The sequence below is a fragment of the Nyctereutes procyonoides genome, unplaced genomic scaffold (genome assembly GCF_905146905.1).
Source record: "Nyctereutes procyonoides isolate TBG_1078 unplaced genomic scaffold, NYPRO_anot_genome, whole genome shotgun sequence".
Taxonomy (NCBI): domain Eukaryota; kingdom Metazoa; phylum Chordata; class Mammalia; order Carnivora; family Canidae; genus Nyctereutes; species Nyctereutes procyonoides.
The window spans coordinates 53,435,330-53,460,986 of record NW_026575043.1 but is presented as its reverse complement, the minus strand read 5'-3'; the positions used below and the strand labels follow the sequence as shown (position 1 = coordinate 53,460,986).

The following is a 25,657-nucleotide window of genomic DNA, read 5'->3' as shown; positions in this document are numbered from 1 at the left end:
GGCCCAGGTAAGGAAGAAGCAGTAAAAGATGGGTGTGCTGCTTTGGACACTTGAAATATTTAATAATTTTTGCACTGGAAAAAAAGACAGTTGAATCCTTTTGCTGCTGCTGGCGTAAGGCAGTCGGGCAAACTGAAGAGTTGCTTCTTGAAAAGGCAGGTCCAGAGCTAGTGACAGCAGGAAGGCACCGGGAAGCACTCACTCCGTCTTTCCTGGAGCTTCGAGGCATTGGAACCCCAGCCCCGGGCTCCCCCTGAGGTAGGCACAGAGCACAGTCGAACGGACTCCTGTTTCACAGCTGAGGAAACCCAAGGTTCAGGGCACGGAGGAGCTTGCCAACAGCCAGCAGACCGTTCTAGAAGTAGAGTCTAGAGCTGTGCCATCCAATACGGTGGCCATGATGGGGCCAGGGCCCTGTGCTAATATTTGGAGCCATTGAATAATGTGTATGATACAGTACCTGTGTTTTGGCTTTTATTAACGTGACTAGAAGATTCAAAATTGGGTGTGTGTCTCATGTTCTATTTCTGGCGGACGGTGCAGCTCTAGAACTCGGCCCAGGATGTCCTTGGCCCATGGTGTCCCACCCACCATCGGAATTGCCCTGACACCCTAAGCCGGGGTTTGGCAGCAGTTTGAGCCCTGAGGAGAGGATGCAGGAAGGCAGCAGGACGTGACTACAGGCCCTAGAACACCGCGCGGGTCTGGCGACACCGGCGGGGAAGGCACTCGGCCTCTGAGAAGCCCCACAGATAATCCAAGGACGGCTGGCCTCTGTGCGCAGCTCCGGCCACGGCGCAGCCCGGTCTCTGATGTTCCAGAAATTCTCTGAGCACAGGGCGGTGGCAGCCCCCCACCGAGAGCCACCCCGTTCACAGCCCCCCTGGGCCGCGCCTCCTTTCGGCCACCTGCAGTGACATCTACCGGCCACTAGGCGGCCCCAGACACGTGGCGTCACTCACACACTTTTCAAGTGAATCACCCCAAATTCGGTCAGCAGGGCCACCACGAGGAAGCTGCTGTAGAAGAGAAGCAGGCAGAAGCCGTAGACTTTGTTCAGCTGGAAGCACTGCAGGGGGACCGAGACCAGGGAGCAGACGAGGCTGAGGCCCAGGGCGCCCGCCAAGACCCACACCAACAGTCCATCTGGCTCCAGCTGTGGGGGAACAGAGGGAGAGGCCGGGTCACTGCAGCCACCTGATGGTCGCCCCCGCAGGGGCCAGTGCAGGACTATCGGGCCTTTTGGCCACGTCCCACCTTGAAGTTTCATGCTTTGAGCGACCTAGCTTGAGGTCATCTGTCATAGCAGCCCTAGGAAACTGAGACCGTCCGTTACATGTACATGTTCCATGCAGATGCTGCAAACTTCTCCCCCCTACAGAAGAGCAGAAAGAAGTGAAACTGTCCTCTTCCCACTTCTCTTCCTTCCAGACTTAACGTTTGTCCAGCATCCACGGAAGAATCGACACTGGCCACTGTGCCGGGTGTTTGACCTGCACCAGCCAGCCTCTCACCTTCCCATCCCCCGCGAGGGGGGTGCCATTACCCCCAATGCATGGACGAGCAAACAGTCACGAGTGCGTGACAGAGCCCAAACCGACGTCCAAGCTCTTGACCATACCCTATCCTGCCTCCCCACACAGTGACGTCTGCACACACACCCAGATCTGCACAGCAGTTCTGAACCAGAAATGGAATCCCACACCAGGCAGTGTTTAAGAGCAAGCTGTGTCCTCCACCCAGCACAGCCCTGTGGCCATCCTTCCGTGATGACTTTCCCTGAAGACCTTCCACGGTGACCTTGCCTGATGCCTTGTGTCCTACTTCATTAACAGGGGGACCATTTCCTAAACTCAGTACAAAGGCAGCGGAACGCGGACACACACACACACACACACACACACTCCAGGAGCAAGAGAAAGGAAGAAATAGGCCCTTCAGGGAGCCAACCCTAAAGCCTCATTATCTGGAACTCCCTGGGAATTGATAAAGAAAGTAACCTATTAAACCCAGGAAGAGTATAAACAAAATTTGCAGATGATGTTTACCTTTTAGGAAAGCAAACTTTCCAGGGCACCTGGGTGGCTCCGTTGGTGGGACATCCGACTCTTGCCTCTTGATTTTAGCTCAGGTCACGATCTCAGGATTGTGAGATTGAGCCTTTGCTTAAGATTATCTTTCTCCCTCGGCCCCTCCCCACCTCAAGGAAAAAAGATCATCTATTTAAAGAAAAGAAAAGCAAACTCTCTCGGAGCACTGGGTGGTTCAGTGGTTGAGCGGCTGCCTGCGGGTCAGGTCCCGGGGTCCTGGGATTGAGTCCTGCACGGGCTCCCCACAGGAAGCCTGCTTCGCCCTCTGCCACCCCCCTCTCTGCCTCTCATGAATAAATAAAATCTTAAAAAAAAAAAAAAAAAAAAAACGACTTCCCAAGCAGTCAGTAAGCAGCCATTTGCTTGTGGGTGTGGCCACCACCAAAGGCTGGCCCTGCTGCCAGCTAGTGACAAGCAGGCCACAAGAGCCGTCACTGGCTGAGCTGAGACAGTGGGAGCCCAGAGACAGTGGGTGACCGGTCCCATTAACGCCGCCTCACAAGACCCCAAGTGCTCTCACAGGGTGGCTGCAAACCATACCCCTCCCCGTCGCAATCTCTCCCTCTCCTTTGGTCTCGGAATCGAGTGCTTCAGAACAGAGATGCCAGATGTGCAATGCAAACTGGCAGCCGGAGGGTCGAATGGGTGTCACCCTGTGCAATATTTGAGGCGAGCAAAAGTTCCCCTAGGACTCCTGATTTCTTCTCTAGAAAATCTGGAGTATCTGGCCACGTGCAGCCCACCTGAGTCACCCAGGTGGTTTGGTTACCCTCCTGGCCCCTGCAGGCCTTAGGGTTTTCAACCTTGTTAGAACAGGCTTTCTCAAGCCACCTATCTACTTATTTTAGACTTATTTTAAAATGCAAATTTCCAGCCCCCTACCTCCTGAATTCCTGGGACCGAGGTCTCATGCTCCCCTAGGAAATCCTGGGGCATCCTGGACATGTGAGAACCCCCACTTGATGAGTCTCAGAACCTTTTCCAAACCTGCCAGGCTCCCACCTGCTATGGCTGCCTTAGTCTCCTCTCAGTCTGCCCTCCGTGGGCAGTGGTGGGATAAGATGTTTGGCCTGGCTCTCACCTCGTGCTTGCTCCCCAGGAAGCTTGGCGGGGAGACCATCACCTCCACTTCATGGGCAAGGAGACTGAGGCCCAGAGATGCCCTAACTCACCCACAGTCACACAGCAAGACTTGAGTGATGGGACCAGTACCTGAATGCAGAGCCCTCCTGCCCCTTCCCCAGAGCCACATCCCAGTTACCCTGTGAACTTGTAAGCAGCACGTTTTTTTCAACCCTGTATGCAAGATATTTTTAAAACATTCTACCAATCAGGCTCGTCCCAAATTCAGACAAGGCCCCTCCCCAGCAAGCAGATGCCCTCCGAGATGTGAAGTCCCCCACCTGGGGGGTCCACATTAGAAGGGGCCCTGGCACAAGTGTCTGGCCGCTCACCTTCACGTCCGTGTGGCTCCTGGAGATCTGGAGCAGGCAACCCAGCCCCACGCCCACCAGGATATCTGTGGCCCAGCTCAGGAAGTTTGCTGGAATGACACCCCGCAACCCCAACCGCATGTGCATCAGCCTGCCTTATGTTCTACGCACCCTCTCTGAAGAGAGCCCTCCCAGTGTCAGCCCTTTAAGGAAGGCGAGTGTCTCGTGTGCATTTTGCACTGAGTCTGGAAGGAGGGAATGAGGCCACAGAAGTGCTGGCTACCTGGTAAGCACTTGGCTTCCCTATGGCCAGGTGAGGTGGCCACCCATGGTCCCTTGGGGGACTGGTGACAGAGCAGAGGTCAAGGCCATCTCTAGGTGTTGTTTGGGGGACTCTGCTCCAGATGGGGCTTGTTCCTTCCGGCCCCAACCTGAGGGATCAGGAGCAGGTCCCAGTGGGTACAGTGGGCCCAGGAAAGCCCCGTCCAGCAGGGGAGTTACAAACCACAGGCTCACCTCACGGTCCCCGCCACCGTGCCGCACAGCCACCGCTTGGCACCAGGCTCACCCCACAGGCCCTTTTGTGTGGAGCCGGGGGAGAGCTGGACTCCAAGTGCTTTCAAGGAATATTACTTTATTTCACAACCAGCAACACCCACCATTTGTTGGGCACACATCCTATGCCAGGCACCATCCTGGGTGCCTTACCCCACCGTCGATCTTCATCCCAACTTGTTCTGAATTTACCGAGATTGTTGGGGTGCAGAGAGTAAGATGTGTGCAAAGCCCCAAGGTCACACAGATGGCACATGGTGGTGCCAGAACTGGAACCCAAGGGGCAGCCCGGGTGGCTCAGCGGTTTAGCGCCGCCTTCAGCCCAGGGTGTGATCCTGGAGACCTGGGATCAAGTCCCACATCAGGCTCCCTGCATGGAGCCTGCTTCTCCCTCTGCCTGTGTCTCTGCCTCTGTCTCTCTCTGTGTCTCTCACGAATAAATAAAATCTTTAAAAAAAAAAACAAAAAAACAAAAACAGAACTGGAACCCAAGACCATCTCCTTTCAGAGCCTCAGGCTGCTTGCTTGTCCTTGTCTTTTCTATAGAGACCAGGGCAGGTGGCAAGTTACAGTCTGCAGGCCCATCTGGCCCACTGTCTGCTTTTTTAAATAAAGTTTTATTGGAACAGAGCCACGTCCATTCATTTCTGTACTGCCTATGGCTGTTCTCAAGCTATAAGCGCAGAGTCCAGCAGTTGCAGAAGAGGTTGGTGTGGCCCACAACGTCTAAAATATTTACTCTCTGGCCCTGTGAGAACAGGCTTGCCAACCCCTAACATTGATGGACCATGATGTCTCTAAGCAAGAAGGGGCGGGCATCCCGTAGGGCACATAAAAGCTCAGCATGGGGCATCTACTGAAAATGCCACTGCCACCCACTGAGTGCTTGCCAGGTGCCACACATTTCTGTCACCTCGGTCAGTCCTTACAACAACCCATCTGAGGTCAGTCCTCTCCGCACCCATCTTACAGATGAGGAAGCTGACGCCCCCACAGCTGTATAACCTGCTCCAGGTGTTAGAGCAAGAGCCAATCCCAGGAGTGGGCCACAGAGCACAACGCTGGAGCCTGTGCCACCAGTGCCAAGGGGAGGGCAGCCCCACAAAGGATACTCAAGATGATGCCGCCGAAACAGGCAGAGAATGCCATCCGTGGGTACCCCTGGCGGGCCAGCGTGAAGTCTGAGAAGGCATCTGTGTGGAAACGAGAGACGGCCTTGAATGGAAACTGGCTCCCCCTGGCCTTCCTTGGTCATTCACCCCTTATTGTTACCCACAGGCATTCAGTCAACAAAAACTGATGAACGCCCATCTGGGCCTTGCACTAGCTAGCTGTGTGCTGTGGCCACAGCATCCCATGGTACAATTCCCTCCTGGATGCTTTTTACCCCATTTTTTCCCACCAGGGGCAACTCTGGGTGTGACCTACCATTACTGCTAGCATGCACAGCAACTTTATACAAATTCAGAAAAGGTGCCCAGAAAGGTGAGTGGAAGGAGAGCTAGATTTTAGCCCCCCTGACTCCCTGTTTGGATGCTCTTGTGCAGTGCACAACTTAGCTAACCCAACCTGGCAGCTATAGTTAGAGAAGGGGATATGTACGCATGTGTGAATGCCTGTGTATGTCACACACCCATGTACACATTCAGCATGGTTGGCCGCAATGGGCTCCATGTCCTGCCTGAACTCTGGGGAGCCACGTGTCCACACATTAGAGACTGGGGGAAAGGCTGGGGCTTCTGTAGTCTCCTGGCCAGGGTACGATCCAGGCCATCTCACCGCGCTACCCAGTGATGGTCATTCCAAAACAACAGTGGGCCTGTGCACATGTGCTCTGGCTAGGGGAGCAAAGAGCGGGAATGTGGCTGCACTCATCCCAGAGCCCCACCCGACTCCGAGTCACCTCCTATGCTGTTCCCCCAGGCCAGCAGAGTGAGCCCCAGGACAGTGTTGCTCAGCCTGAAGACCACTCCCAGGGACCGCAAGATGTTCACCACCTCTGTGGCGGCAGCGTTGATCCACAGGGCACTGGTCAGGAAGCCCAGGAAGGCAAAGAGCTGGGGAGAGAATTGGTGCTGATGGGACCAAGGCCAGTCCCCAACAGGGATATGGTCCCCAACAGGGACACGGTCTCCATTCCTCATCAGTAAATTGGGCTGATCACAGTACCTACCCTCTGAGATTGTCATGAACATAAATGAGTTAATAGGTTCAGGGAACACATACTAACTGCTCAGTGAAATGTTAGTATTAAATGTCAGTATTAAAGAGCTCGACATAGCTCTCTTCAGCTTCCAGTCTAGGGACCAAATGCTGTCCCATGACCATAGAAAGAAACTGCATCCCCAGGAGCAGAGACTCCCCATCCCACCCAACCTTCCTCCAGCCCCAGGCCACTACCCCTCTGCTTCCTGTCTGTATGGATTCACCTGTCCTAGACGCGTCACAGATGCGGCCTCACACAACACGTGGTCTTTTGTGACTGGCCTCTTTCACTCAGCATTAGGTTCTCAAGGGACATCCATCTTGGAGTGTGTGCCAAGACTTCAAAAACCAGTAAAAACACCAGCTGAACTTCTCTAAATCACCAATTTGTTGAAAATTTGACCTCCTTTGGGTTGACACACTCAGTTTCTCAAGATGAAAGCTACGTGTTTTTATCAATAAATAGTAAAAAATGAACATTTTAGTTGAACTTTCAAGAGTAAATTCTGAACAAACTACCTGTCTGCTTCTCCCTCTGCTATTAGCCCTGCTTGTGTTCTCTCTCTCTCTCTCTCTCTCAAATAAGTCAATAAATATGTAAAATCTGAACAAACTGCCTAAAAGTTCCTCAGAGTGCTGCAGGGTGGAGAGAATGGAAAAAAAAAAAAAAAAAAACAACTGCAAACACCAGACCGTTCCATCCCTGGAACCTGGCTGTTAGAAACACAGGTGCTGGACACCTAGGTGGCTCAGTGGTTGAGCATCTGCCTTCAGCTCAGCGTGTGATCCCAGGGTCCTGGGCTCAAGTCCCACATCAGGCTCCCTTCAGGGAGCCTACTTCTCCCTCTACCTATGTCTCTGCTTCTCTCTCTGTGAGAAAAAGAAAAGAGAAGAGAAGAGAAGAGAAGAGAAGAGAAGAGAAGAGAAGAGAAGAGAAGAGAAGAGAAGAGAAAAGATAGAAGAAGAAAAGAAAGAAAGAAAAGATAAGAAAAGAAAAGAAAAGAAAAAAGAAAAGAAAAGCTTCCTCGAGAGGGCAGCAGAAAAGAAGCTGGCCGTTCCTCAAAAAGAGAAACATAAGTCTGACCCCACAGCTTCACCCAGGAATACACCGAGAAGCAAAGCCTCTTTCCAGACACAAATTTTTACACAAATGTCACAGCTGTCTTCCTTGTAACATCCCTGGAGTAGAAACAACCCGTGTCCACCAATGATGAACAGATAAACAAAACGTGCTGCATCCGTACAGTGGATGGTAGTCAGCCATGAAAAGGAGGGACTCGCTAATCCCTGCCCAGTGCATATGCAAGGACCTTGAAAACATGATGCAAAGCTGCAAAAAACCACATATCATATGATCCCATTTATATGAAAAGGTCACCAACAGGCAACTTCACAGACCTGGAGAGCAGACTGGCAGTGGCCAGGGGTTGGGGGGAAGGTGTGAGGGGAGCGACTGAATGGGCATGGGGTTTCTTTTTTGGTGTTGAAAGGCTCTAAAGCTGATAGTGGTGATTGTTGCACAACTCTGTGAATATAATAAAAACCACCGAATCCCATACTTTACATAGGCAAATTGTATGGTATGTGAATGACATCTCAATAAAATAAAAGCTGTTACCAAAAAGAGAGAGAGAGAACCTCGAACAGTTACAAAACTACTCAAAGTGAATTTAAAGACCCGTCATCACGGACAGTGATTACTGGCCTGGCTGCCCCAGAGGCACGAACCGGACATCCTCCTGGGAGATTCCAGTGCCCCTCTGGCCCACCTTGGAGTGCTAAGGATTCTTACCCAGTGAAACCTGGGAGGCTCGCTGTTGGAGGTGGCGAAAAAGGTCACGGCAGCCACGACTGTGCCCACAATCACCACCACGGCCCAGACAGGAACGAGGCCACCTATCTCATAGACACCATCTGCAGAGAGGCAAGAAAGGGAGCTGGGACTTGGCACCACCTCAGCTTGGCCCCAGCTCCCAGAGGACGGACTCTTTCCCCAGGATGGGTGGGAGGGCCTGGTGGAGAGACCCAGGGACAAAGCTCACTTGCACTCAATTGTTTGGACATACAGTGTCCCCAGAGCTATCCCAGATACTTCAGAAGGACAAGGAAATTAAAGTCAGAGCCCTTGCCCAGAAGCTAGCCATATTGGAAAGAAGGCAGACGACAGACTCTCCCCAGCCTTCTGCCTTGAGGGTAGGATGGGAATGCTAAGCCCACTCACCACCACTGTTCCCTCCCAGGCCCATGGCAGACATCACTAATCAACCATCATAGTGACGCTTCTTCTAACTGAGCTTCAAGGCAGCACCCTCCAGCCAGGCATGGCCAATGGATGGGCATCACTTAGCTAAATGAGCTGTACAGTCAAACCCAACCCTTACCCCCTGGTCCTGGAGCCCAGGACCTGCTCTCTTGGTAAGTCCACTCCACAAACCAACCCATTAAAAGTTATGAAAGTTCTGGGGGCGCCCACGTGGCTCAGCCGGCTAAGCATTTGACTCTTGATTTCAGCTCAAGTCGTGATCTCAGGGTCGTGGGATCAAGTCCTGCATTGGGCTCCATGCTCAGCAGGGAGTCTGCTTGACATTTCTCTTTCCCTCTTCCTCTGCCCCTCCACCCCCAAAATAATAAATGAATAAATCTTTATTTTTTTTAAGACTTATTTATTTATTTGAGAGACAGACAGAGCAAACAAGCACACAGAGGAAGAGGGAAAGGAAGAAGCAGACTTTGCTGAGCAGGAAGCCTGACATGGCACTCAATTCCAGGACCCTGGGATCATGACCTAAACTGAAGGCAGATGCTTAACCAACTGAGCCACCCAGGGGCCACAGTGAATAAATCTTAAAAAAAAAAAAAGTTATGAAAGTTCCAGAGACTTAATATCAAAACCTGAAAACCCCGCAGGCAGGCAATATGCTCCAGAATTCTCCACACAACCCTTTTCAACACTAGGGAGTCAGTACTGGTCTCAAAGGCAATGGATGGTTTGGCTGCCCAGACACTTTATCAAGACTTTCCTCTTATTCTTTTCCAGTCTAGCTCATTGGCTGTCCAATGTCAGCTGCCATAAGAATTACATGAAGGAGCTGATACACAAAGTCGTGTCCACCACACATCGTGTGAATCGCAGGAGACAATTTTCACTGAACACATTTCTGACCAGTGGCACTAGCTTTGGAACCTGACACCCGAGCGTGGGCCCTTTCTCTGTTTTTGCCACGCCTGTTCTGGGGGAATTTTAGGAGGTGGTTGGAGTGTGGGGTGGTCGGGAAGGGCTTCTTCAAGTGCTGAGGATGTACAATGAGGCATAAGCAGAGAGAGGGTACAAGGGCTGCAGGGGAAGAGGGGAGAGCTGGGTGGGAAGGAACCAAGCAGAAGAGACTACAGGATGACGAGGCTGCCTTAAGGATGGCTGGGGGGTGTGGACTTGCACCAAGAGGCACCGGGGAGCCATGGAGGTCTTTGAGTGGAGAAGTGACCACACCATAGGAAAAGCAGCACTTTAGAAAGATGGCTTTGGGGGTCGCCTAGAGAGGGAGGAGGCTGGGAGGCTCTGCTTAGGCTCAGCCCGGAAGGGGGTCACAAATGCTTTAGCCTGAACCAGTACCTCCCCAGTGTGGACCCATTATTACCAGATGGTGCTGAACGTGGACAAGACGCTACCACGTCAGAATCCCATCTCAGGCGAGCGATTTCTCCTTCAGAGTCTCCGTTGGTGCTAATAGGTCTGTAACGTCTCTAACACCTGCTACATGCCCTACGGAGCAAGGGCTCCTGGCTCAGATGCGTTATTTTTATTGAATTTATCTTTGTAGTTACCTTGAATGTATTGGCAATGAAGCCAATTTCCTATTGGTGCAGGTGTGATAGTTTCCTTTTCAATAAATTTAAGTTTAAAAACAGCAGATTTGAGAAAAACGTCAACTAGAATAGTATATGATGGGAGAAAAATCAAGAAGATGGCTCGTGAATGACTGATGCTTGGGAGTCCACTCTTTTAAGAAGCCACAGAGATGAAAGTGAGTTCCCGGCAATGCCCCTGCCCGGGGGAATGAGAGCCGCACGAACCAGACAGCTGGCACCCCTAAGGGGGCACCCTTCTCGGCTCTGGGGTCACCGGAGCCCTGATGGGCTCTCTCAGAGTGTCCCGCCTGCCCCATAAATCTGGGAGGGGACCCACAGGGAGTTTGCTCACCTTGTTACAGCAAAAAACGGCGTGCCCAGCTATGCATTTGCCACCATTGCCCTACTTCCTCTACCTCCTCTACCTCCAGGTGGTGCCCAGGAGACAGAGAGGAACAGCAGCATGAGATATTAAAGATAGACAACAACAACAAAATTAAAAAAAATAAAAAATATAGACAACAGGAAGAGGCAAAGCAGCAGGAACTGGAAGACGCCTGGCAACGCTGGGCATTTCTTGAGCCAGAGCACGTCAGAAAGGGCAGAGACAGCCTGGAGCCAACAGAAAAACCTCCAATCCCCCAGCCAGGCGCCCCAATAGGCAAGGGAGGGGGCTGCCCTGATGCCCACAGTGGGCACCCCCACTCCATCAGGGTGCCCTTCTCAGCTCCAGCCGATCCTGCCTCAGGAACGTGGCCCGGATCTTGAGAAGGCCAGACCTGCCCTCTGATGTGGAATCTGCAAACACTGTAATGCAGGCGAAGGAGCAGAGGCTAGACTTGGTCCAAGGGCCAGCCGTGCACAGCCTCCATCTGCAGCCAGTGGCGCTGGGCCACTGGAGCATGGGCGGCTGGTGTCCCTTATGGCCCAAGCGGCACAAGCATATATTCAGCGCCTGCTGTTTGCCCAGGATTCTGCCTCTAGCCCTGGGCCCAGGTGTGGTTGAGAAGAAAACTCTGGAATGCGGGGAGGAGGAAGAAGGTGGGCTAGCCTGGGGGAGGGGATACTCACAGGCCCCCGACTGCAGGGTTAGGGCCAAGACCAGCGGGCTGATCACTAGGTGCAGGCAGTTGAGGGGCCGCTTCCAGTTCCCATCCTCCTTGTCGGGATCCACGACGGGGACGGTGAGCAGCAGCAGAAACTCCACGGGCAGCTGTCAAGTGTGCCAAGGCGGGAGGGTGTCACCAGGGAGGTGTGCCGGGCTGGAGGCACCCTGCGCTCAGTTATGCAAGAATGTGGCTCTGGGCAGGCCCAGGCCAAGAGCCCGAAGTAGTCACCTCCTGCTGCTGGAACACAAGCCCAAACCAGTGCCTTCCGCAGCACAAATGTATTCCCTTAGAGCTCTGGGGAACAGCGTCCCAACACCAAGGGGTTGGCAAGGCCGCGGTCCTGTTCCAGCTTCCAGGGCCACCTGCACTCCTGGCTTATAGCCCCCAGTCACTCCCAGCTGGACTTCTGGGATCACATCTCCTCGGACTCTGCCCCCCTGCCCCCTGTCTTTCCCTATAAGGACCCTTGTGATGACATCAGGCCCACCCGGATAATCCAGGAGATGCTCTGCATCTCTAGACCCTCATCACAGCAGCAAATCCCTTTTGCCATGAAGGTAACATAGTCACGTTTCAGGGGATCAGGACATGGATATCTTTGGGGGGCCATTACTCAGCTGACCACGGCACCTCATCCACTAATCCTAACCACACAACCCCGTGCATAGGAACTATTATTTTTCTCACCTTCTGGAAAAAGAAAGCGAGGCTCAGAGAGGTTAAGGAATATTTCCAAAGACACACAGAAAGGGACATGAAGCTGGAATACAAGGCCAGCTCCGATGGACTCCACACCTTGTGGTCCCAGCCAATAACTAAGTTAACAATAACATGGATGGAGCCCTCACTACACGCAAGCCTCCGAGACATCATGGGTTCACCTCCAAACCACCTCAGTAAAGTGCATGTTGCAATAAAGCGAGTCAAATGAATTTTGTGGTTTCCCAGTGCATATACAAGTTACATTTACGTGACACTGTCTAGAAGTGTGTAGCATGGTGTCTCAAAAAATGTGCATTCCTTAATTAAAAAATACTTTATTGCTAAAACATGTTAACCATCATCTGAGCTTCCAGCAACGTGTAATCACCGATCCCAGATCACCACGACCAATATAGTAGTAGCAAAAAGCTTGAAATATTGCAGGAAACACCAGAATGTAACACGGGGTCACGGCATAAGCAAATGCTTTTGGAAAAGTGGTGCCAGTGGACCTGCTTAATGCAGGGTGGCCACAAACCTTCAATCTGTAAAAGACGCAGCGTCTGCGAAGCTTAGTAAAGCCAAGTGCAATGAAATGAGGCATGGCTGTTTGGCATCGTACTCGGCCTTTCACACATTAGTTTTTATTAAATTGTCACAATGACTGTGAGAGGCCTGCTACTGTTCACAATTCTTCAATTCCTTCCTGCAACAGAGTTAAACGCCCACGTACTCCGTCAAGTGATTAGAGTCTGCAGAATATATTTTCCTGCCTCGCTGATGTTGAACGAGGCCAGGTGACTAGCTCCAGCCAGTGGGCGGTTGGGGAGTGCAATAGGAGTAGAGACTTAAAATGTGCTTGTGAAGTTTGCTTTGGCCTCTTGTGCCAAGACAAGGGCACACCCCCAAGTACCCAGTGACCCCAGAATGAGATATTGGGCAGACCTGAGCCTCCAAACACAACCTGAATGAAGTACAGTCCCTCCAGACAAACGAGAGAAAATACTGTCACTTGTACGTCAGGGCGATTTGGGGGGTTGTTTGTTACACAGCATTGTTGCCTCAATAACTTGTAAATACGACCACACCAGAAGGAAGGCACTATCATTCTCCGCATTTCATAGTGGAGGAGACTGAGGCTCAGAGAGGCCCAAGGTCATCATGCTGCCAGAGCCAGTGTGGAGTATAAATATAGTTCCATTATTTGCCCCCCTCTCTGACTGAGGAAGCCTAAAACCTATTCATGTTGGTCACTTCCAGTTACGTCCAGGAGGAGATAAGGGCTGTGAGGTGAGACCCCTGCCTCTTTTGTTCTGGGTGGTGGAAGGCAGCTACAGCTGTGCCTTCTATAAACTGGCCTGGGCACCCCACTAGGATCTAATCCTCAGGAAACTTCAGTCCAAGAAAGCAGCAAATGGTCAGAACAATCCAATCTTGTCCTCATTTGAACTCCCCTTGACCTACTCCCTCATCCCAGCCCCAGGGCCCCCCTCACCAAGTCAGGAGGGGTTCCTTCCTCTCTCTCTCTGTCCCAGATGCAATCCTTCCTCCATGGGGGGCAGGGCAGGCCATCAGCCAAACTATAATTCTATTTCCCTATCAAGTCCCAGGTCATCTATTCTGCGAGGGTCTCAGCAGACCCTGGCCCCTCTCCTCTCACTGAGCTGGAGATGGTTGAGTGGCCACTGTCCTGCTGCTGTCACGGAACCCTAAGCCTGGCTCCAGGGTACCCCCTCCTACCTTGAACACCTTGAGGACCCTCCAGGACACCGGCTTGTTCCTCCACTTCCTGTAATCCAGGGGGTTGAGGGCCTGGGCCAGGAGCTGAGCCGTAGTCTCCTGGTAGAAGAGCAGTGGCCGGTACTCTTCACCTGGGAGTACAAGGGGGAGAGGGACACGTGTCCAGGGTGGGCTCAGCATCCAGGAGACCCTCTCTGCTCCCCCAAATCCTACCAACCCTCTGGAAAAAGGAACAGCCCAGGGCCTGGCTCAACTGTTGTGCAATAGGAGGTGAAGCTGCTTTCACGGATCCCATCTCCCCACTCTGTGCCCCCAGCCCTGCCCTGGTGCCCCCACCCTCGCTGGGCACAGAGTCCAGACTCACTGTAGTCATAGCTGTTGGAAGACACTGGCTCCTCCTCAGAATCTGAGAGCATTTCTGTAGAAGAGAGGAGTGTGTGACACGAGCCAGCTAAGGGGCCTAGACCCTCCTCACCACCAGGCCAGGGCAGGACCCCTCAGGGCCAGGGCTGCTCTCAGGGTGCAAGTGTCTGGGCCCTCCGGACCTTGCATTTCTCAGCAATCCCCAGGAATGCTCAGGATTCTTATTGAGTGAGAGAGTCTAACTCAAAAAACATCTTCGGATGTGATGATGTAGCTACAAAGCCAAATTTAACAAGCGTATTTGAAGACACAATTCAAACATTTGCTGACTTCCATTTTGTACTTTTCAGAATTTGGACCCCATCATATTTTTCTTTTTCAGTCTGAAACTTTTCTCGGAAGTCCTCAGCCTGAGCCCAGCAAAGAGGGGCCTAAAAGGAAAATAGTCTTTTTCATAACTAGTCCCCATCCTGCCTTTGTGTGACTTTAGGCCCCTCTCCAGGACTCATTTCTCCTTTTCCTCCATCCTGATGGGCTACAATGGGTCTAGAAGACAGCACAGGCGTGATCTGTGCTGAACCCTGAAGGGTCAGTTGACAGAGGGGAGGAGAGGAAAAAAATCACAGCAGACTTCCTGCAGGGGGAGTCACTGGCACCTGCATGTTGTTCACGGGTCAACTGTGTATGTTCGTACATGTGTTGTATATGGATTTGCGTATGTGTGTGGTATGTACGTATATATATTTCTGCATGTGTATATCTGTACGTCTGTGTCGCGTAGGTATGTGCCTGTACCTATTTGTGCGCACATGTATTTGTATGTGTGTGTGCTATGTAGGCATGTGTTCGTGTGTACACATACTGGTGTATATGGAGGCATTTGGGCTCAAACCCGGGGGAAGGGGGATCATGTTGCCCTGGAAAGAGCATGGAGGAAGAGCTGGTGAAACAGGACAAACTGAGGATGAAAGCGAAATCAGCACAAACAAAAGTATGCAGGTAGGACCCTGGTAAAATAAGCAGAAAAAGCACAAAGAGGAAATGGACAATGACGTTGGCCTCCAGAGATGTAAGGGAGTAGTGAAGGGCGCAGAGGGTGCCAGCCCCCACTGGCCTCCCTTGGGAGCTCAGTTCAGACCCTTACCTGGAGTACCTGGCATGGAGTAGACCAGGGATCTCCTCCGCTGCCATCGGTAGATCCAGGTGCAGAGAACCACAGTGAGCACATAAAACACGTACAAGCCTAGGTAACCTGCAGACAAGGGTGCAAGCCGTCACCAAGTGGCGTCCTGGCCACAGCCCCAGAGAACAAGCACTGTCAGTTCTATTGCTGGTGCCTGGTGGTGGTGGTCTGTGTGGGCCTAGCCCAGTACCAGTAGGTAACTGGCCATTTCCTAGAGCGCCCACCCCCCACGCCCACTACCCTGCTTCTCCTTGGCCTGTCTTCCCTTCCTGCCCCCCATAATCTGGCAATCAAAGAGGTAATACCTGGCACAGACAGGGACCTCCAGGACCCTATTCAGGTGCTAAGGGTTGGTGTCCCGCTCTGTGCCCTGAGCTCTGGCTACACTGGGTTTGGCTCAAAGGGGCCTGATGACAAATCAGAAGGCAGCAAGAGAGTCTGTGGTACTTTCTCCAGGCTGCCTCCCTGGTGTGGGGTCCTGTCCCAGGCAGAACCTGGGATCCTCTGTGACTGTCGCCTGTGCTTGGCAGCACTAGGTCTAGGCCTCCAGTTCTCACTAGGCTCTGGCCACCATCCCCTTGCCTCTCAGGGCTCCTACTGTTGCTGGTCCCCTGCGGATCCCTGGACATCCCTGCATCCCAGTGTCCCTCGGTGGTTTCCATAACCCTCTGTGAACTGTGCCTCTATCCATGGATCACGAGTGGAGAGTGTACACTACAGGGACCCTGCTAGCCCCAGTCAGCAACCGGGCTACACTGCTTGTTAAAATGTGACATTTTGAAAATCCAGAACATCACCCCAGTCTCCAAAACCCTACCCTTTTGGTTATCTCAACCATATGTTCCCCTTTTTGGCTCAAGCCAGCTTTGAGTAGAGTTTCCCTCACTTGGAACCAAAAGTGACTCTGTCCTGCTGGCCACCTGCCCTGTCCTCCCCACCCCGCCCCCCGGCCTCCCACCTGCCAGCCCCGGGATGACCCTGCCTAACCCTGTGGCTGCTCACCCAGGGCCCATGCCAGCGTGACCCTGCCGAGGTAGAGCGCCGTGAAGGTCAGGAACACGGCTACCATGTAGAAAATGATGTCTCTGAGAAAGGGCCTGGAGGCGGCGGTGAAGGGGCGCAGGATGGCGATGCCACCGGCCACCACGGTGGTAACCAGCACACCAGCACCTGGATGACGAGACGCCGAGCTCAGCCCGCCCCGTGGCCACTCCCGCTGCCCCACCGCCTGCTCCTGCTGCCCCCGCTCTTACCAAACAGCGCCCCAAAGGCCAGGCCGGCTGTGCGCGGATCCGAGAAAGCCACCAGGGCGCTGAAGATGTCAGGGGCGCCGTTCCCAAACGCCAGGAAGGTGACGCCATGTGGGGAGCATGTCAAGGGGACACAGAGCAGGGGCCCCGGCCCGACCTTTCTGGGGCCACGAGTCGCCACCCCGTCTCCCAGCCACCCCTCCAGCCGCCCTCCGGCCTCCGGGGCCCAGGCCCGGGACTAAAGGATACTGCCACATTGTGGGAGAGCCTGAGCGTGGTGGAGATGGCAGACAAGTTAGGGCAGAAGCTACGGAGGAAAAGCAAACTGTGTGCCTTCACGGCCATCCTTCCCCTAAACCCGGGGTCACCCGAATGCCAGCCTCCCGGGGACTCTGTTCCCATCTATAAGCTGGATGTGAGCCCAAGGCCACACTCACAACTTTGCCGCGGTGACTCCCAGAATCAGAAACAGGTAAAACAGCCAGAAAGCCTGTGGGGAGTGGGGGGTGAGGGGGTGCAGAGCGGGAAGGGAACTGTTAGGTCCAACTTGGGCCACCAGCCCCGCTCAGCCCCTAACCCCTGGGCCAGGGCCTCACATAGAGTGTGATGGCCAGAGGGAGGAGGTGAGGTGGGAAGCTGCAGAAGATGCCTTCGAGGTAATTCAGGTAACCCCCTTCGCTGCGGCAGTCAGGGGTGGTCCGGACGAAGTCACAACGGTCAGAGACATTCAGGCTGCACACCTCACGACACTGCAGGAAGGGATGGAGGGGGGCGTCAGGGGTCAACACCCTGAGGGCAGCTGGACCAGGACCTTGTAAGTAGCTGAAGACCACCTCCTTCAGCCCGACCCCTAAGCACCCCCAACACCCTCCAAGTGTCAACTGTGCACTTTAATTTTTTTTAATAAACTTGTTTACACAAGTAATTCATGAATACGTCTTTGTTCCCCAAAACAAAAACCAAACAATATATAAAGATTTCTAAATTCCCCTTTCTCATCCCTACACCCCATAATTCCACCTCTGTCCAAAATTCCTACCACGATCAGTTTCCAGGGCCCTGTACGGGCATAAAGACCTTGTGTATACAACCTATTACACAGTTGGCTTTGTTTTACGGAAATGGATCCACCTCAAATCTCTTGTTTCTACAATTCCCTTTTACCACTTCACCTAAATGCCATCTATTAATATATTGGTACATGTAATGATGAAGAAGGTGATAAAAGTCAAAGCATTATGAGTAATTTCTATATGCCAGGCACAGTGCTAGAACCTTAAAATGTTATCTCAATTAATCTGTCTCACAGTCTTGCAAGGAAGAGACTATTATCACACCCCATACACAGATAAGGAGACTAAGGTCATGTCCTGGGTCCCCTCAGTGGTAGACAGGGTTGGAATCCAATTGGTTTGAGGTTCTAGAACCCTGTCCTTAACCATCACACTCCCTGTGGACTCCCTGTAGAGTCTTTTTTTTTTTTTTAAGATTTTATTTATTTATTCATGGGAGACACAGAGAGAGGCAAAGACATAGGCAAAGGGAGAAGCAGGCTTCCCGTGGGGACCCCAATGTGGGACTTGATCCCAGGACCCCAGGATCATGCCCTGAGCCAAAGGCAGATGCTCAATCACTGAGCCACCCAGGCATCCCTCCTGTAGAGTCCTTTAAACATCAGGGGAACATTTCATGCTCTGAATGACACATGAGAGGCAGCCAGGGGGGAAGGGTAACATTTCCCCAGGGGTGGGCATATCGCCCCTGATTTTTTAGTATTCCCAGCAACAAACATCCTTTCACATGACTCTCTGAGTGCATGTGAGGATATTTTGAAAAAGAGAATTCTAGAAGTAAAAGTACTGACTCAGAGTGCATCATAGTCTAGGTTCCCCCAGAAACAAGAATTTATGAGTAAGTACATATTTGGGAAGTGTATGAAATACAAGCATCACAATGGGGCCATGGGAGAAGGAAGGCCAGCGAGGCCAGATTGGGACAGCCCTCCCAGGGCTCGTAATCCCAGGGGCAGGGGAGCTGTGGTATTTATACACCGACTCCTATCGGACATCAGGTGAAGATGCTGAGGAGGGAGATGCCGGTCCCCCAGCACTTCCTGCCTACCATGCTTATGGGCAGTTCTGGAAAAAGATGCTGGCAACTAGAAGTCAACAGAAACCCACCAAAATGGTAGCATCCAAAAGATATGGGCTGGACCCATCCCTCTTGCTAAAGGACAAGTAGCTTAGACATTTGATGGGTTCTGCCAAAATACACTCCCTCAAGCCTCACTTATACACACTCGCACCTGCACCTGCCACTAAGCCTTGTCCAGGCCGAGGTGGTAGGAATCTCCTCACTGTTCAATTGCAAGTCCCTGGTTACTTGTCAGTGCCCTTCTCGTGTGCTGACGGCCACCTGTATTCCTTCGGACTGCCAGCCTCTTCTCTTGGAATGTTTGCTTCCTCTTAGTGACTTGTCGAAGCAGCGCTCTATATAATGGATATTTATCCATCGTCGTGTCGTGCATTTGCTTAAGCATTGTCCTCCTCTGCCTGGAGAGGTCCCTCCCCCTTCTCAAACTTTCTGTTAAACGCTTTGTAAATACCACCTCATGCCCATTAGGATAGCTACTATATAAAGCAAACAAAGCCAGAAAATAGCAAGTATTGGCCGGGATGGGGAGGAGTCAGAGCCCCTGTGCACTGCTGGTGGGAATGCCAAGTGGTGCGGGGCTGTGGGAAAAAAAACACGGCGATTCCCCCCCAAAATTGAAGAGAGTTACCAGTACAGGGATGTGACGCACAGCACGGTGACCGGTTAGAGCTGCTGTCTGGTAGGTATGAAAGCTGTTAGGACAATATATCGTAAGAGTTCTCATCATGAGGGGAAAAATTTTTTTCCTTTTTTTAAAAAAAAATATCGGGGCACCTGGGTGGCTCAGTGGTTGAGTGTCTGTCTTCAGCTTCGTGACAGGGTCCTGGGATTGAGCCCCGCATCGGGCTTCCTGCAAGGAGCCTGCTTCTTCCTCTGTCTGTGTCTCTGCCTCTCTCTCTGTGCCTCCCATAAACAAATAAATAAAATCTTAAAAAATAAACAAAAAGTAAATAAAATATCTATATGAGATGAGATATATTAACCAGGCTTATTGTCACCGTTTTACAATATATGTAAGTTGACTCATTGTGTTGTAGGCCTTACACTTGCAGAGTGCTGGATGTCCATTCCTTCTCAGTAACAGTGGGAAAAAGTAGAATTATCCTATGATCCAGTAAATCCGCTTCTGGGCATATACCAAAAAGAACAGAAAGCCAGGTCTCAGAGAGAAAATGTGCATGCCCATGTTCACAACAGCCAAAAGGATCAGAAGCCACTGGAATGTCCCTGAGGGATGATGAATGGATGAACAAGATGTGGCATATCCATACGGCAGACCATTACTCAGCCTTTAGGGAAGGGAGTTCCGACACGTGCTACACGGATGAACCTTCTGGGCACCCATAATAGAGACCACTATGCTCAGTGCAATAAGCCAGTCACCAAAACACAAACACCCATTAGCTCTATTGATAGGAGGTACCTGGACTAGTCAAACTCCTGGAGACCTGAAGCAGAAAGCAGGGGTGGGGGGAGGAGGACGTGGGGAGTTCTCATTTAATGGAATCTCAGTTTTGCAAGATGGAAGAGTTCTGGAGGTGGATCGTGGGGACGGCCGCATGACAGTGTGAACGTGCTAATGCCACCGAACAGCACACAGAAAAAGTTCACAGATAGTGAATTTTATGTTATGTATATTTCACCATAATTTAAAGAGAAATAACTGTCAAATCGTGGGGCTCCACACCCTTCAGCCCTCTCTGAACTCCCACCAACACCACGCGGCGGGTGAGATTACTGGACTCTGAACTCTCTGGCCATCACCCCAATCCTGCCCCCTGGCTCTCTGCCAATGCAACACCGAGCCTGCTGTACTTATGGCCCCTGCCGTCCCTTCGGCCCGGTACCCCATTCCATCTTTGTCCTCATTAATCCATGTTCATCCTCCAATCCTCAGTTCCAGATGCTTCCTCTAGGAAGTCTTCCCTAACCACCTCCAGCCTAGGGTAGATCCCCCAGTGATAAATTCTCACAACCCCAGGTCCTCTCCTTCCAAGTACTTATGTGTTTTGAAATCTCCAGTTATTTGTAGGATCATAGACTTGTTTAGTGCCTACCTCTCCTGCCAAAGTCTTGCCCAGTGCCTGGCACACAGGAGGTCCTCATAACTGTTTTGCCACACACTGTGTTGGGCACCGTCTCACTCAGGCTTCATGACAGGCCCCGGAGGTCAGCACAATTCTTTCCACTTAACAGATTAGAAAACTGAGGCACAGAGAGGCAAAGTGACTTGCCCAAGGGCACATAACCCACCCCTCAAACTCAGCTCTGCCTGAAAGTTACTAGTTGAAGCTCCTGGGGAAACAGCCCAACTCGGCAAGGGTAGCCTCTTCCTGCCTGCTCTCCTTCCATCCTCCCCATCCTCAGGGTCAGCCAGGATGGATGCAGGGAGACACTCCCACCACAGCTTGTCTCCATCTCCCTGACAGCAGCGTGAGCTAGCAAGGCAGGTCCCCCAGTCAGCCTCCAGGATCACATTCCTCTGCATCCTCCCTGCACCCATCCTGAGGGGGTCATGCTCACCCCACAACCACCCAACCACCCCTGCCAAGGCCCACCACCACCTGTCCCCAGCTCTCTGCCCTGGGTGGTGTAGTTACATGGCACTGCTCTGAGTCTGGGGTGGGTGACTTTTTAGCTCTTCCCTGTTCCCTCCTCATCCTCTTCCCTGAGTCACTAAGGACACCCAGGGAAATATTTGGCCCTCTCCTGGCTCTGGCCAGCTTCCCCTCCCTAAACCTTAGCACCCTGATCTACAGCACAGAGATGTTTAGACCCATCTCTGGAGGTTTAGGGGAGTGAGCTGACACAGCGCTGGCCTAAGTGCCCAATAACTCAGAGATTATCTGGCACAAGCCACAGACTACCGCAGTCTTCCTGCCCCGAGGAGCATGCCCCTCTCCTTGGAGAGGTAACAGTGAATTTTATGACCACAGTAACCACAAACCACTTTCTCTTCTATAAAATGGGTATAATGACCCGTTCACCAGCCTCTGAAGGTAGGCATGAAGGTACCTTGCAGCCCCACAAAGTTGGCATGGGCACCAAACACTCAGCCCTTCAGGTCAAGTGGGGGGTGGAGGGGTGGAGCCTGTTATTCCATTCTCCTGGGAATGGGGAATGGAAGGATCTCCAGGCCCTTGCAGGTGGAAGGGACTCCAGAGGGTCATAGTGAGCAGTCCCCTGCCTTCAGTCTTTAACTCAGGCTTCACTGTGACCTGTCCTCTGCTTACAGACATCAGAATGGCGTAATTCAAGTTCCCACGGCCTGTCTCAGTGACCTATCCCCTCTCTGCCTGGGAGGAAGACTTCCTGCCTCTCACCAAGATGGTCCCATTCTTCCTCCCTCCATACATCCAAGTCAACAGCACCAATATCCACCCCCCAACCCCCCCAAAATCTCTCTTCTACTCTACCACCATGCCCTTCTGTCTAACCCATCAGTACCTCTCGCTCATTGTGCCACCAATATTTATCTTAAATCCCTCCAATCCCTTCCTATCCCCAACCACCACCACTCACCTAGATAACTGCAAAAGCCCCCCACTGGTCTCCCTGCAGCCACCCTTGCTCCTCTCAATTCATTCTCCCTAGAGAAGCCAGAGAGCTGCTTTGAAGAGATAAATCAGATTTTGACATCCCTCTGCTCAAAACCCTCCACGGCCCCCAACTATTATAAACAAATATCATCTCCTAGTCTCAGCCTATAAGCCTTTTGTAATCTGACCACCAATTACCTCTTCATCCCCATCTCCTCATCTCTTAACATTCTCTCCCTCATTCACCCTGTTCTAGCCATTCTGGCCTCCTCACTGCTCCAGGGGCATACTAAGCTTGCTGCTGCCTCAGGGTCTTTGCACTTGCTAGTCTCTCCTGGAGACAGACTAGCAAACTTGCCTGGAACGTTCTTTTTCCAGATGTCTGTATAAGTGATTTTCCTTTTTCCATTCAGGGCTTGGCTCAGAGATCACTTCTTCACAGAAGCCACCTGTGACCCCTGACTCTGAAATCATTGGAAATACACCTTCCCCATCACACCTCCCACCCAGAGAGGTAATTGGCAAAACACTTAACATTTTACCACCTGAAATTTATTACTGTGCTTCTTCCATCCCCCCAGAAGACTGTTAGCTCCACGAAGGCAGGCAGGGATCTTTGTCTATATTGTTCCCTGGTAGACCCCAGGGCTCAGCTCAGTGCCTGGCACATAGTAGATGCTCAGGAAATATTTGTTGATTGGATGAATACACCCGCACCTGATGCCCTCTTCCTACCTGGATGCTCACATCATCCATGGGTGTCTGGTTCACACCTGAGGCTGAAAACTGGGGGCCGATGTGGGCCTCTGTAAGTGAGCCTCTGGCCCCGGACACGGTCTCCACCATCAGCAGCACACAGAATAAACTCAGCACCCGCTGCAGATTCAGCTGTCTGCTGGCCATCAGCCCCCAAGGAGGCCGGCCCTCGCTCTCTGCTTCCCCTTCTGCAGTGTTTCACTTCCAAACAACCCGTAGCTCCGGAGGCCTGTAGAGAGTGAGGTGACAAGGAGGGACAGCGTCACCAAAGAGCCTAGGCCTGTGCAGGAAGGGACTGAAAAGTTTTTCAGTTGAGGAAACTGCCCTCCCTACCCCAACCCTACAAAGGAAAGCCAAGTGTAGAACCGCATTCCCCATAGAGGCTCTGTGGAGGGCCCCAGGCTTCCCCCCCACCACCACTTCAGCCTGCGGATTAGTTATGCCCTCCTTCCTAAGTACCCGATAGTGTCTCCATGGAGATGCAGGCCTCTCCCACCCACACCCACCCCCTAGCCTGAGACTGGAATATCCGGGCTGGAAGGATGAATCCTGGGACTCCAGAGATTTCAGCTCCGGGGGGCCAGCTAAGTGAAATAAATACCAGAAGCGGGCAGTGGTGGGGAGTTGGCAAGCCCTCAAAACTATAGAAACATATTTCTGGGGGTGGACTTGGCCTTTGGGCCACCAATTTGAGACGACTAAGCAATGCCATTCTGGGTCTTACAGTGAGCTAAGCACTTATCACAAGATGACCTCATTTAATTCCGGAAACCGGCCAAGAGGAGGGACTGTTATTATTTCCATTTCACAGATGAGCAAACCTGGGCCAGGGGCCAGGTCCATGTCCTCGCTCAGCCATTGTGCCTTACATCTCTCCTCTAGTCCTCAGGACGACTGTGGAGGGGTCATTGTACCTGCCTGTCTTACAGAGGACAGGGCTGGGCTCAGAGGAGTTCCCTAACCTGCCCAAAGTCACACGGCAAGGAAGTCACAAAGCCAACAGCAGCTCCTCTGATGGGGAAATCAAGGTCTAGAAGGAAGTGAGTTGCTCAAAATCACACAGGCTGTTAGCAGCAGAGCCGAGCTGGATTCTAGCGTCTGCCTTTTCCCTCACTGCCGGGGCAAAACCAGCTTCAATCCTTCCAAAGACCTCAAACTGGAGGAAAGAAACCAAGTCCTTGGCACACCGATTTTGTTCTTTGGGCTCTTCCACCCGCCCGCTGTGGACGAGCACATTTTGTTTTTGCCATCAGCAGACACAAAGTTCAGAAAACAACGTTATTTATTTATTTATTTATTTATTTTTTTGTAATTCTTTGCATAGTTATTTCTCAATGACCTGAGGGCAGGAAGGGGTGGAGAAGGCCCCAGAGGAAGAGAAGAGAAATGGAGGAACAGAAGAGGCCTGTCCCACTGCTCTTTTCTCACCTGTTAACTTTTCCCTCTTTTGTTGGTTCCTGAAACTTGGCACCAGGTTTCCACTTCAGCCCCAGCCACGTAGGAGCCTGCGGCCTTGGGGAGGTCACTTCACCTCTCTGAGCTTCCGATTCCGCGTCTGCAAAATGGGGACAAATGCTGGCCCATCGGGGCATACAATAGGAGCTCGATAAATGCTTGCACCTCGGGTGTCGCCAGCTTGGGGATCACCACGTGCCTCCTCTGCTGGCTGCCAGTTCCTCGTGCTCATTCACAGGGAGCACTGGGCGCCTCCTGAGCGCCCGCCCCGCGCCCCGCGCCCCGCGCCCCGCGCCCCGCGCCCCGCGCCCCGACCACCGCCGTCCCCAGAGCGGGCGGCGCGGACGGGAAGTCGGGGCCGGAGCGCTCTCTGCGGCTGCACCGAGCAGGTGTCCGACCCCGGGGCGCCGGGGCGCTGTTGCCCGATGCTTCTCGGAGGGTGAGAAGTTGAAGTCCCGGCGCCCGGCCCTCCCGCGGCGCCCTGGCGGACGAGAAGCCTGCGCTTACCTCGGGCCGGGCCTGGGGCCCGCCAGCTCCGCACCTCGACCGCGCCGAGCCTCGCGGCCTTCCCGGTCCCCTGCCCCGCCGCGGCGGATCCGGGCGCCCCGCGGGTGGCAGAGCCGGGAGCACTTCCCCGGCCCTGCCCCCGCCGGCCCGCCGGACACGCCCGGACACGCCCCGGACACGCCCCCCGCGGGCTGGCCCCGCCCCCTCCCTTAAAGGCACAGGCTCCCGCGCGGTTCTGGGGAGGCCCCGGTGCCGGGGAGGGGGGCGGGCGAGGGGCGGCCGTGGTGTCCTCCCTACCAGCCACTTTCTTTCACTCCAGGGCCTGTGGGTTCGGCTTTTGCAGCTCAAGCGGAAGCTGAGATAAAACCTAGCGGGTAACGACGGCAGGAGGCTGAAGAGGGAGCGTTAGAGGAGGGAACTAGGGGGTTTGTGCCCCGAGCGTCGGGGATGAGCGGCGAGCAGCGGTGCTGGGGGAGGTGCCCGGAGGGGCGGGTCCCGCCTCACCCGCGGACCCTCGGCCTGGCCCGCCTGAAACGCCTCAAGCAAGTTCGCGACCCTTGCTGATTGGGGTCAGCGCTCCCCTTAGTGGTTCCGCTCTTAAAAGAAGAACCTGGCACGTAGGGGCAGACGCGGGGTCGAGCTGCACTCACACCCCGTCCCGGCTCCGGCCTGCGGGGGGTCGGTGCTCGCCGCCTTCGCGCCTGCGGGTGGCAGGGACCGGGCTGGGCCTGCGGCTGCCCCCATCAGCTGCAGGCGGCGACCCCACGCAG

General features: G+C 53.0%; 1 protein-coding gene across 1 annotated transcript; it reads right to left on the bottom strand.

The window, feature by feature from the left end:
* Window positions 1-35: 35 nt before the first annotated feature.
* SLC8B1 (solute carrier family 8 member B1) lies at window positions 36-25,015 on the bottom strand. The gene is made up of 17 exons (XM_055323026.1): window positions 24,888-25,015; window positions 24,354-24,480; window positions 22,905-23,154; window positions 17,073-17,225; window positions 16,914-16,966; window positions 16,727-16,783; window positions 16,480-16,586; window positions 16,229-16,396; window positions 15,188-15,295; window positions 14,045-14,098; window positions 13,681-13,811; window positions 11,201-11,342; window positions 8,076-8,197; window positions 5,982-6,135; window positions 5,191-5,271; window positions 3,545-3,609; window positions 36-1,156 (listed from the first exon to the last, which is right to left on the bottom strand). The coding sequence occupies exons 3-17, from the start codon at window positions 23,070-23,072 to the stop codon at window positions 959-961; spliced, it is 1,761 nt and encodes a 586-aa protein (XP_055179001.1). The 5' UTR covers window positions 23,073-23,154; window positions 24,354-24,480; window positions 24,888-25,015; the 3' UTR covers window positions 36-958.
* Between the last annotated feature and the right edge of the window lie 642 nt (window positions 25,016-25,657).

What these genes read in the sequence shown, in the direction of transcription:
- SLC8B1 (XM_055323026.1), bottom strand. Translation starts at nt 23,072, where the DNA reads ATGGCCAGCAGACAGCTGAATCTGCAGCGGGTGCTGAGTTTATTCTGT. An exon ending in GGAGTCACCGCGGCAAAGTT is followed by an intron (nt 16,784 to 16,913) that starts GTGAGTGTGGCC and finishes TTTCCTCCGTAG; the next exon opens with CTTCTGCCCTAACTTGTCTG. An exon ending in GGAGCCACACGGACGTGAAG is followed by an intron (nt 1,157 to 3,544) that starts GTGAGCGGCCAG and finishes GTTCCCCCACAG; the next exon opens with CTGGAGCCAGATGGACTGTT.